This window comes from Primulina eburnea, chromosome 4 (genome assembly GCF_022965805.1).
Source record: "Primulina eburnea isolate SZY01 chromosome 4, ASM2296580v1, whole genome shotgun sequence".
In the NCBI taxonomy this organism is placed as follows: Eukaryota; Viridiplantae; Streptophyta; class Magnoliopsida; order Lamiales; family Gesneriaceae; genus Primulina; species Primulina eburnea.
In genome coordinates this window covers 44,210,976-44,223,966 of record NC_133104.1, presented here as the reverse complement: position 1 = coordinate 44,223,966, position 12,991 = coordinate 44,210,976, and the positions used below count along the sequence as shown (strand labels likewise).

General features: G+C 33.1%; 2 protein-coding genes across 3 annotated transcripts; one reads left to right on the top strand and one right to left on the bottom strand.

Moving 5' to 3' along the window:
• The first annotated feature begins 2,334 nt into the window (after window positions 1–2,334).
• LOC140829409 (uncharacterized) lies at window positions 2,335–8,580 on the top strand. Of its 2 annotated transcripts, none has more exons than XM_073192624.1 (8): window positions 2,335–2,799; window positions 2,883–3,071; window positions 4,202–4,301; window positions 4,845–4,907; window positions 5,631–5,742; window positions 7,211–7,293; window positions 7,476–7,537; window positions 8,154–8,580. In XM_073192624.1, exons 2-8 carry the CDS (start codon window positions 2,893–2,895, stop codon window positions 8,248–8,250), a joined length of 696 nt encoding a protein of 231 aa, XP_073048725.1. In that variant the 5' UTR covers window positions 2,335–2,799; window positions 2,883–2,892; the 3' UTR covers window positions 8,251–8,580. The 2 variants fall into 2 exon arrangements, with proteins under 2 accessions (XP_073048725.1, XP_073048724.1); XM_073192623.1 differs by having other exon boundaries at window positions 2,368–2,799; window positions 8,145–8,580.
• Window positions 8,581–10,518: 1,938 nt separating this feature from the next.
• On the bottom strand, window positions 10,519–12,565 carry LOC140829984 (uncharacterized). Its single transcript, XM_073193264.1, has 3 exons — window positions 12,359–12,565; window positions 12,167–12,247; window positions 10,519–10,789 (listed from the first exon to the last, which is right to left on the bottom strand). The coding sequence occupies exons 1-3, from the start codon at window positions 12,470–12,472 to the stop codon at window positions 10,769–10,771; spliced, it is 216 nt and encodes a 71-aa protein (XP_073049365.1). The 5' UTR covers window positions 12,473–12,565; the 3' UTR covers window positions 10,519–10,768.
• Window positions 12,566–12,991: the final 426 nt, after the last annotated feature.

Here is a 12,991-nt window from a genome sequence, read left to right as displayed (position 1 = left end):
GCGAATAATGATATGTGTTCGATCGTTTTAATGTGGTTGTATATATATATATATGCAGTCAAGCCTTCCACGTCTTTATTTTATGAAGAGTTGTATTTTAGTCCTTGTAATATTCCCCCTAGAAAACTAGGGCAGATCTTTGGTCATCACTACTCTTAAAAATTAGAAATTCTATTTCTTATCTAAATATATGTGAATAAATCTATTTGTTTAGAAAGTGAATTTACAAGTTTTTCTTTTTACTTTTCAATATTATTGTATTTCTTTGGAAGGCTGACTATTCCACTTTTAGTCGAATCATTGCACTCTATATTACTTAAATTATGTATACAGTATACGTACACGTGAATGTTTTTAGAGAAAGAAGAATTGGTTAGATCCTTTGAGAGAAAGTCAAGTGTTCAAATTCCTTCTTGGTTTTGTGTTAATCATAGTTATTTATGCGTATCAGGGTGTGTTAGGCGGTATGATCTTAATTATGACATTAACTATGAAAACTCTCAGTGAAAGTGTTCGTGGTTGTCTGATTTTAATAAGTTTTCTTTTTCACTCATCTTGTCACATGTCTTTAAGTTAAGGAAGGAAAACTATGATTACACATTCGATGCATTTTGTCTTACTCTAATGTTTACCTTTGTGCCCGAAATGATTATCTCAATTCCAATAAACCAAAATTGCTCTAAAATATTGTTATTTTTATATGAACAAAAACATTAAACTTTCGATCATAAATTGCAGTAGTAGGTTGTGGACTCGGAAGTAATACCAGACCTAGTCATCAGGCCCATCCCATCAACAAACGTATAATAAGTGGGCTTCGAATCTTGTCTCCACTCTCGAATCTGGTATAACATGTCTTTTTATTTAAATCTAGCCAACTCCAACTTTGTTGGTCGTAGCGACTAGTGGTGTATACATGCTCTTGTGCTGATAACTCAAAGATCCGTCCACCTGCATTTGGGATTTACAGTCCACATCATCTATATTGTGTGTGTATCTATGTGTCAAACGATATCACATATTTATATATTTGTGACGTGAGTCAATCTGATTCTTGTTTATAATGATATTACATAACATATTTTTGAGAAAAAAAAATGATTTTAGTCATATCGTCATATGTTACACGATATTTATTTATAACATTCAAACATAAAAAAGTAAAATTTTCACGAGTCGAATTGGATATTTATCTCACAAAATTGAACTGTTAGACGGTAAAGTTTTTGTGATATAGCTATACATATAAATTAATTATGAAGTTTGAACCAAGTAAATCAATCACGAATTTAGGTTATAACTCAACCTAAGAGGAAACCTAGTAATTCATATATTTGAAAGACTAAAACAAACTCCAAGCATTTCAAACTCGCGTTCAAGCACAAAATATTGGTAACATTAATATTTATATATTATTTATACTATATTATTAAAGTTGAGCAGCTCATATTAAATAAATTTGGTATGCAAAATTTTTCTTTTATAATTTTAATATTCTTAATATTTGTTATCTAACTTCATTAGTGTGAGTTTATTATTACTTTTTGTACATTCTTTACGATTTTTTTCTCTAATTTTTCTAAAAGTTCAAAATGTTTCAGTAAATTTTATCTAATTATTAGTCTATAAATATCAATCAAATCCTAATAAAAATGTATATATTTTTACAAAACTTATAAAATAAAAAAAAATTAATATGTGTGCCATAAAACAGTAATTATTATTATTATTTCCTCAAATTTATTTTTTATAACGTGACAAATCATAAAAATGATCATTGCATTGAAAAGGAGAGCGCACTTGTAGATATATACACTATAAGCTATTTTGCATTTATTTTATTCTAAAAATAAATAAGTGTATATAATCATAGTCGCATGATGTCCACATCAGTAGTGGTACTGTAAATTTGAATTTTTCCACCCACATATGTAATATACATTTTTCTTTTCTTTTCTTTCCTCTTAGAAAAAAATGATATTGACGAGAAATATGGATGAGAATGTGGAGGACGTGGACGGATTTGTCATCCCTAGATCGAAGTTCTGAGCAGAAATAAATGATATTTTTATTTCTTTAACAAATCCAACTATTATTATTTTTCTAAAACATATTTATATAAATTCTTTCAATTTGTATAAAATATTAGCTAAATTCCAAGTACACAACAAATGTCACACAAAACCAACAATGCCAAAAGCAAAAAGAACAAAACTTTCTTTTCCAAAGTAAAAAAATAAGGAAGATGCTGTCAATGTGTCAGCGCCCACTCCCGCACACACACATATCCAGCACAATCTAAAGATATTCATTTTTTATTACCAGTTTTACATGTAATTTTGTCCTAAAAGAACATGAATTTGTATAAAAAAAGTACATATTTTGCAAGCATATAGTATTTTTTTTTATGTTAAATAGATTTGTGGATGGATAAGCAGCTAAAATGGGCACAATCTTCCCCAAAAATCCCAGACCCAGATACGAACGGTTTCTGCAGTGTCGAATCGGTTTTGGAAAATAACAAAATCTCAGGTCCCATTTTCACACACGCATGCAACCAAAATATATAAATAGCCACACCAAAAAAATTGCTTCAGTTTGCATACTACACCCTTGCTAAGCGCACTTCAAGATTCCTTCTTGCTTTTTTTGGCCCTTTACACTCTTAAAGTCCTTCAATTCAGTAGCTTAGAGCCCTCCTCAAACTGAAAAGAATAATCTTTTTGCTCAACTATTATTCCAATCCAGGCGATCCTCAATTCTTGTTTTCTTGGCGAAAATATTCTTCATTTTTCTTCGGTATGTCTTGAGATTTCCTCTTTTGTTGGGATTTTCAATCTTGGTTCTTGAGATTTTCTGTTTTTTTTTGTTCATGTGTGTAGTTAGTTTTTGATGGCTAGCTCAAGTGGGGCATATAAAGAAGGGACACAACAAGGGCATAGCTCCGTGTCTCAATACAATGGAAGCCCGGTTAGTGGGGAGTGGGGTGTGCCAACTTTTCAGCATCAGCAGACAATTTCTATGGAGTGGACTCCTGAGGAACAAACTATGTTGGAGGAAGGTTTGGCCAAGTGAGATGATTTGGATCTTTATTCCTTGATTTTTCTTTGGAAGTTTACTATTCGATTAAAGAGTTTTTCTGTTGGATTTCGTAAGTTCTTGATGCTGCTGCTGTTTGTCGAGATTTGGAAATTGTTTGATTCTATTTGTTAGGATTTTCTTGTTTTTATTGGAATAAGTAATAGGATTTGTGTGATAGATTTTAGATCATTTATTGAGAGGGATTTCGGATATGAACTTATGGTAGATATATTTTTATATTTTTTAATTTCTTTGGTTTTTTTGAGGTGTTTGTTTCTTAGTTGCTAAGTTCCCTTTACTTTCTTTTCGTCTGCTTTTCATGTCAACAAAGTCTGACGGGATAATCATTAAACTGGCTTTCTCATCACCAACCACATCAACTGTAGTTATTAGTCACGTCTTGGAATTTTTTTTTAATAAATTCTTTTACTGATTTAGATCTATTATTAATGCAGATAAAGTTTCTTTTCTTTGCTTTCATAGTAGTTCAGAATTTGGAGTGAGAGGGGAGGGGATTAGAGTGAGAGTAGGACAATTTCATTCAAATTCAGATGTATGAATATGCAGAAAAGAACTATTAACGCAGTGTAGTTTGGGGCTGGACTCATTGTGCTTAAGAATTTGGTATTCTTGGTTACTAGTGAAATGGGAATTATTGATGGGGTTTTCAAGAGTTCATACAACACAAACAATCACCCAGCATGGTATTCTTTATTTTGTGCACTAGGAGAAAAAAATTCATCGATATGAAGTATTATGTGTGAAATAGACTGACTGTTAACAAAAGTATGAAAGTCAGGGTAATGGAATGACAGTTTGAATGTTATATATCCAATACATGTGCCAGGGACATTAGAAAAGTGTTCAAAGATGTCCATTTGATTGATTGAAACAGCATATCGAACTCGAGTTTGGATCTAAAATAACTGTAGATGAAAAGTAATGTTTTAGCTTTTAAATGCTTTTGCCGCTAATCTTTAATATTTTTTGTTTTGGTCTCTCTATCAAGCCTTCAGAAGTCTTGGTAAAGATAAATAACTTCTCATGAGAATTATTTTGATACACTTGCCCAAGGCAATTACTTTGCTGATTTTTCCGTGTTACAACATACACATTGCAGATATGCCTCTGAGTCAAACATTATCCGCTACGCGAAGATCGCTCAGCAGCTAAAAAACAAGACAGTTCGCGATGTGGCATTGCGCTGCAGATGGATGACGGTGAATTTTGTTCATCACCTTCAAAACTCTAGAACTAGATTTATTTGAGATCAACTGCGGTTTGCTCTCTATTGCTAAACATGAGCATAGAGTGCATTACTATGCCATTCAGTAGCCAATTTATGCTCAAGTTTTGAAAATAGGGGATATGGGATCCTCACCCTTGTCATTTGTGGGATTTCACCCCATTGACGGACAAGATTCATAGTCCAACTGTTATTTTTTTATATCTTTTTCCTATATGTCCCGAAAATTTTTGAGTTTATTTTGTTTGATGGGTGAGATAGTAATTTAGCTTTGTGTGGTTTAAGTTCTAGGAATGTTTGGATAGTTGTGTCTTTTCTGTGTTTGTGGTTACGATTCGTTGGAAAAGATTGAGAAGAAGTTCACGAGCATGTAATTTATCAATCAATGATTCCGCACTCCTGAGATAATGTGTAGTACTTGATAACTTTAAGTTGGTTTTACAAATTTATTAATATATTAACAAAAGTTTGGCATATAATTTTGTACTTATCTTGAGTGATCTATTCATGCCTGCAGAAGAAAGAAATCACCAAGAGAAGGAAAGATGATTTCAATGTAAGGAAAAGTAAAGAAAGAAAGGTTTGTGCTTTTTCTTTAGTTCGTTACTGAATCTTAGTATGTTACTCTAGACAGTCATTGGATGTATATTTGTTACAGCTTATTAGAGAAATAGCTCATGCTCTCAGCGTGCCATTAGAAATTCAATGGAAAAATTAAGATGTTAATGGTTAATGTTTAAGACTACCATTTGCATCTCAAATTTCCCCTCTAGACAATGTGTCGATAAAATTTGTTTTTCCTTCATGTGATACGAATAAACATTCACTTTCTACTTGCACAGCGGTATTATTACCTATAGGTTCGATCTGTAAGACCCCATCCTTACAGTTTGCATTTAGGAACTCGTCATTTTTTAACCGTCGATTCATGGTGACATAGGACCTTCATTTGGAGAAAATTGTGCATTCCCAAACTTTTCTTACAGTATTCGTGGGTGTTTTGGTCATCATTCTCCATTAAATTGTACTGTCCTTGATATTTTATGGTATAGTAAGTCCATATGATATGTACAAAAATTTGCCTTACGTTATGAGTAATTGCAATCACCAATTAAGATTAGGCTAATCTTACAATCGTTAATTTTTTCCGCCTATTTCTTCTTTTAACCACCCTTGTTTTTGTCATTGTGGACTCTTAATTGATTACTATACTATATAATCCATTGATTTTATCACACGAATTTCAATGAATCTCTTACATAGACTTCAGAAGCTCAAGGGAACTGTTACATTCTTTTCTCAGGAAAAGGTAGTTGATTCTTCAGCAAAGCCTTCTCGCTTCGCCATCCAGTCAGGTTTTTCTCATGCTTCAGGAATGGCTTCTGATAGCTATGATGATGGCATATCATACAATGGTAGGAACAATTTTTTATTAGGACATCGTGGTTGTTAGAAGTTAGTAAATCATAAGATGTGCCATATCAGGTAGTTGCAACTTGCAAGGACTATGCACAATAGACATATTTTGTGCCTTTGTCTAGGATCTCTCTTTTCCTGCAGCGTTTTAGATTTTTTGCTGTTATTATGACTTAAGAAAGAATTTTTCAGATGAAATAGCCACAAATTTAGGGAACTAAAGTTTTTTGCGCTTGTGTTTTGGAAAAAAGAATGAAAGCTTGGTGTAGTTTTTACATACACCAAATGTTTGTAGTATGGATATTCAAGAAGTTTAAACTTTTTAAACTTGATGGGTCTTGCTGATCGATGTTGAAAAGTAAGTTGAAAATTAATTGCCAAGACCAAATGGATTTGAGATGAGACTGGCTCAGTTGATATGGACAAGAGTTTTATGGAATAGACTTAATGGTCCTTAACTGATGCTCTACAATTATCTTATAAAATTTTATCCAACAAGCTAAAAAACGTATCATGTATTGAATGACTGGGAGAAGTGTTGATATGAGCTGATTTAGTGCCACAAAAGGAACTTGAAGATCATACGAAGTGCAAATATTATAGAAGAGAAATTAACGTAATAGATGCTTTGCTATTTAATGATAAGAAAGCAAGACGTTTTCATTATGTACTTGTATTCTATTTCCAATGTTTAGTAGCGGTTATTCTAATTAGTTAACTTGGTAGTGGTTACTGATGATATGGTTTGGAGTAGATGTGGAATCGATATTTATGTGCATAAAAAGCTGAAGTTTTGTATAATCAAAGTTCTGAGAGCTTCGTTAAAAAAATAAAAATCTGAAAGCTTAAAAAACATGCCACGCTTATTGGAATAGAAAAGCGTGAAGTCAATTTCGAGAGATCATGGACGCCAATTAGTAACAAGCAGAATCGCTCAGAATATGTTGAATTCAAACATAAGTTTATTTTGTACTAATTCGGATTTATGAAGCATGGTAGTCCAGACGAGAACTATATATGACTTTTCTCTTGATCCAAGAGGGTGACTAGAGACCCTAGCTAAGAGACTTCTATTCTTGCATTGAGAAATACAGAATTCTAAATGTTGCATCTCTAGTATTATGTAACAATTGAATCAAGATTCTAACGAGTTATGCATGTGTTGTTGAAGGCGCGACTATGATGCTACTGATTGATAATGGATTTTAGATTGAGCAAAACAGAACTTCTTTGACACCGCATAGTCATATTTTCTAATATTATGTAGAAACCATTCTTCTTTGAGGTTAGAGAAGAGATTTAATGCTAGTGTCAAGACTGATTCTGCAGCACTCTTTTCTTTTAAAAACACAAGAAAATTAGCTACTTGAAACATTAAACTTATATATTAGAAAGATCGAGATTGAACTTATTGTTACATTGAAATTAACCTCTCAGCTTCTTTAGACATTGATGGTTTATACGCAGATGTCACTGGTGTCACTCGACGGCTTATTGAGCAAAATTCTTGGGCCTTTAAACAGATATCTTCGAATCTTGCTTCTCATCAGGTGCATAACATTTGCAAAAATAGTTGAGAAATTTTTACCCACCGATGTGCATTTTACAGGGCATTCATTCATGATATTTTTCTTCGTGTATGTAATATTTCCAACATAACACAGATATAACTATTAAAAGAAACGGTGCTTTTTTGCGAGAAAAAGTTGATGCGATTTCTCTCATATTTCAGATAGACGAAAACATCGGACTTTTGAATCAAGCTCGAGAGAATATCTACAAAATATTGAACAAGTACGCAATTAGTTGATTCCTTGTGCTGTATTCTTGTTTTGTTTACCAATGTGCTATGATTTTCCAGTAATTAAAGAGTTATCTTGAAGATGTTGCTGTCAAGTCTACTTTAGCGCAAATGATACTAAAGTTAACAGTGTGTATTAAACCCATGAAGCACAAGCTTAGATGATGGAGATTTTTTTTTTTTTTTTAAAGTCCTCAGAGAAAGTTATCTCGAGTTGTTTGATTTTATATTATTATACAGAAATCGTCTTCTTTCATCTTTAGAAAATGAAACTGGGTAATGTTATGATGTCGAACGCTTACTTGATTTATTTCGAGATACCATGTCTTGGATTCTCTAAGGGTCCAAACCAGATTGAAATTCAATGTTTAATCAAGTTAGGAGCTAAGAATCCCATCTATCGAGTGTTAAAAGATCGACTTTAGACCCTTTTGCTGTGTTTTGGAGCAACTTTCGCATTCAACGAGTTTCTTGAGTGTTATAAGCCTTAAAATCATCTCTTTATCCGTAGTTTTAGATTTGGTTTCTCTTTTTATTTTGCTGTCTCGATAGCTATTTATTCCTTCATGTTGGTTATTATGTATCATCTGAAATGTCCAGCTTGAACAGCATGGGCCAGACAATGAAGAAGATGCCTCCCCTCCCTAAAGTGAATGAAGACTTGGCCAGTACCATTCTTCCACCCTCAACTTTCCCCATTCATTGATCCAGGGGCCGTTGAAACCGGCCTGGGATAATAGTTAAAACAGAGTTATCGGACAGGAGTTCATCTGTTTCAGCAAAGGTAAAAGGCTATACATGTCGTTATTTTGAACCTCGTCCTTGTAATATGTTTGTCCATTGTGGGGGTAATATTTTATAAATTTTGTGGTTTTAGTAGTTAAGATAAGATGTAGTTACTCTAGATTAGTGTAATAAGGTACCAAGGTTGTTTGGGTTGTAATAATAAATCCAGGCAGGCATTCCTCACATTGAAATCAATCAATCCACTATTGCTATGAAGTTCCCATGAATATACATAATGCTCTTTTTGACTTGTCAAATGGCCAAACTTTTTTTTTTTTTTTTTAATGAAATTCATTAAAAAAGGTAGGTAAAAGAGAGTTAATTACAAATACACTGGGCAGCCCCAGGAGAATCAAAAGGAACAATCTCAAAACTCAACAACAAAGTCTACAAATCATTAAACATCAACACCCATATTCTCAATCAGTAATCCGAGAATGGCAACATGTGTAAATAATTTGGCAGGCTTCTTAGTACGTGGATCTTGATCTTGTTGATTATCCCCTCAGCATTCGGCACGACATTATCGAAGATTACCCCATTCCTTAAATTCCAAATATGATAAACTGTTGCCGCAAGTGCCACACACCTCATCTTGTTTAGGTTTGAGCTTCCACGATAGACACCCCTAAAGGCCGATAGAATGGCTGTAGGAGTTTTCATCATTTTACGCATGTCGAGCCATGATCTTATAGAATTCCATATTGAAGAAGATATATCGCAATTAAAGAACAAATGAACGACAGATTCGTCAGAGGCTTTGCAAAGAACGCATGATCTATCAGTTAAGAAACCCAACCTGTCTCGAGTAAGTAATTTCCGATGGGCAAATAACCACAAAATGAATTTGTGCTTTGGTAGAATACACTGTTTAGATAACAGCGGTTTCCACGGCCACTTTGTCCACCGACCAACAAAGAAATCATAAGCTCCAGTCAAGCCTTTCGAAGATCCAAACCACTTGTTCAATACAGCAACCGACGCCTGTTTAGAGCCATGTGCCATAAGGATTTCATCACGAATCTGAATAATATGTTTGATGAGAGGCGATTGGTCATTTGTCCATTCCCAACTCCAAACATCATTATAATGACTGTACACATGATTCACCCACTTTATCCACAGACTGTCCTTCTTTAAATGAATGTTCCAAAGCGTTTTAGCCAACAAAGCTTTGCATGTCATAGAAGCTAGTCGTAAGACACATTTTCGGCACGATAGCAATCGTGTAATGGCCAAACTATGTTTGAATTTTTCGATAATATTTTATATTTCAAAGAAAGTCATTCTCATTTTTCTAATACCTTATCTTTCTTTATTACTAACTGTGATCAATTCTATTAAATAAATGTGACTTTTTTTTACTAAACTTATTCTTATATCAATGGTTGTAAATATATATCATTAATTTTGTTTTGTTTCCATTATGTATTCTATCAGTTACTTAAACAATACATCGTTAAACTCCTTACAATTTGTCTATCAATTACTAAACGTATTTAAAACAACATATTTTGCGTCTTTTTCGCGATCTCTCTTTTCCAGCAGCGTTTTAAATCGTGACAAAGGCACAAAATAAAGGATTGTAGACGAATGAAAACTTGGTATTGTTTTTACATACACAAAGCGTTTGTAGTCCAGATATTCAAGAAGGAGAAGAGATTGTGTGAGTTGTTAAGGATTGTGGAAGATTCATTTTGTATTATCAACTTTTACAAGAACAAATAAGAATATTTTTGTATTAAGAATATATATATATATATATATATATATATATATATATATATATATATATATCTATATATATATATATATATATATATCTATACTATCTATTAAGTGTGAGGCATTGATAGTAACTACCTAGAGAGGACACCAACTTTTCTTCCAATTTTAGCCCTTATGTGATATTAATATTACACTTTTGTTTTTTGTTTTTTTTTTATTTCAACACACACTTTTATTTATATTTTTTTAATTTCAACAATTCAAATATCAATTTAGTCTCTCCATAATTTGTCAAATTTCACTTTAGTCCATCGATAATGATAAAAAAAATTGTACACACACGCATCGCGTGTGTCGAGTAACTAGTATATATAGTTTTGATATGCTGCACACCTACCGTGCACACCTATGTGAGCACCGATAGACGTGCAAGATTAGAATGGAAGTTAAAACAAAACCCAAAAAAAAAAAAAAAAACTTTTGAGAGAGGGATAATTTAGGTTGTGGACCTCGTCAATTGCACACTTTTTTTGTTTTTCTTTTCAACAAACGATCGCAAATGTTGATGAATCAATCTGCTGCAAAATCACGAGCTTGATAAACAGAAACTTTAATAAAGGGTCGGTGGTAGTCACAGGGAAATTATAGCTTAGGTTCGATTATGCATTAGTTGCCAAGAGTGTACACATCAACTGCAAAATTTCGAAGCTTCATCCAACAGTTTCTTCAACCTGCAAGATGCAAGACACATTAAAAGACCCCACGAGCTACACATGAAGAGTATGAAATCAGTCATTACTAGATAATAATCACTCTATGTGATTGTGTTTACTAAGATTCGTGTTAAAACATGCAAATAAAAACACCTACAATCACACAAATGATCACATATCATCACATTATTTGGCTCCTCAACATCATCGCTTTCCCTGTACAAAGGCCTCAGGGTCCATATTGGAATAAATGTGACCAAAATATGAAGAATTGTTGGCACAAGCACATGCTAAGTGAATAGAGGGGATGAAAAGACGACTGATCTAGATTTCTCAATTCTTGACACGATTTCTACAACATAATCGAACCAATCTAATTTCTAGATGGTAAGAATGAGAGTCATACATGATTGGAAGAACATTTATAAGTGTATCTAATTTAGTCTGGTTAATATTTTAGGCAGGGTTGGTTTTTTGTGTAGCTTGCTCATATAACTACAACATTTGCTAGAAACATTATGCAAATAGAAAAGGCGGCTATATTTATTTAAATTGACGAATATAGACAATTGATAACCCCATCTACTCCGATACTGAAATATTCTTTAACAGATTAAATTGTTTCATAGTGTGAAAAGTTTATTTAATATTTACAACTTATCGGCTATGATAATCATGATGCTGGGTGATGCTGGGCGTATGAAGAGATAATTGCACCTTTTTGAAGATGATGCCTGAGAGGAGTTCCCCGACCCAACTCCCAAACATGGGATAAAGTGGCTTGTTGGTAGGATAAAACACAATCAAGTTCTTGAAGTTTGGGGCTTTAGAAGAAGCTTCAAGCAATAGAAGTGAGAGAAGCAGCAATAATTTCAGGCTAAGTTCTGGTTTCAAATGGTTATTGATTTTTTTTTTTTTGAAAAAAAAAAAAGAAAGGAAGTTCCATGGGTGTAAAGTTCTTGGTGTGAGAGTGGACATAGATTTAAGATCGCAGTTGTAATTTCGTAACTGTGCATCAAAACTCACAAAATATTTGCATTTTCCAATAGCAAATGGACTCTTTCCAACTCCATCCACACACTTGCATATGTGTGCCTCAACAACTCTTTTTATTTGGAAGATGACCAAACACTGAGATATCTGTTTTCATAGATTCTTATGCAAAGAATGGCATCCCACTTATTTCCAATCAGTATATATGATTTCTTATTAGATTTTAACAAACATATACATAGATTACCTAAAGAATGAAACATATTATCTTTCATCTCCAACATGGACTACATAATAAAGCCAAGTTCCAACTCACACAGTCTGACTCTAGTATATCCGAATTCTAACACAGGAAAAAAAAAGTAAAAAATTGAAAAATTGCTAAAGAATGAAAAATCGTACCCGAGGTGCATCGGTTTTGCTGGAAAAGACTGATTCAAGATTGGAAACCCTGCTGTCCAACGATTTAAACCTTTCCTTCATCTGCGCTCACAAAAAAAGGCACAAAAAAGATACAAAATAGAACAAATCCAGCTCCATAAATTCAGTATTCAAGATGCAAACAAATTTGGGGGTTGTAAATTAGAATCCTACTTGTGAGGCGATAGAATTGCGATCGAACAAGAGATCTTTGTACACAAAATGAGCAATAGTCGCCGACGCAGATGCGAAGCCAAAACTGAACCATAACATCCTCGTCCGAATCATTTTCTGTCGATTTTTTAATCAAAATTGGGAGTGATTTCTATGATATATTGAGGAACACACCTGTTTCAGTGAATTAATCAATTTTTTTCTGAAAATAAATTTACCAATAACAAATTAACTTTGTTTGTACTACTTAGGATAAGGGGCCGAGGTCCCTGCTTTTAGTTATTCAATGGGCTTAAAGCCCATCCTTCACCTTTTTAAAAATAAAAATAAAAAATGGGCCGAGGTTAAATGTTCAAGGTTCAAGATTCAGGACCCGGTCCCTGCTTTTAATTATTAAATGGGCTAGATCTGAAAAACCAGGCCCAAGTTTTTTAATGGAACAGAGTTGGGCCCTGCTTCTAAATATTAAGGGGCCAAGATTCAGGACAGCGGCCAATAGTTTATTTTAAATTTCTTATTTATTTTATATTTTTATTTATTAGTTTTTCGTTGTTTGATAAAAAAAAAACCGAATAATTTGAAAATGTGAATTTCTAAACTAGTTACTTTGGCAATAGTTTCTAATTATTAAGT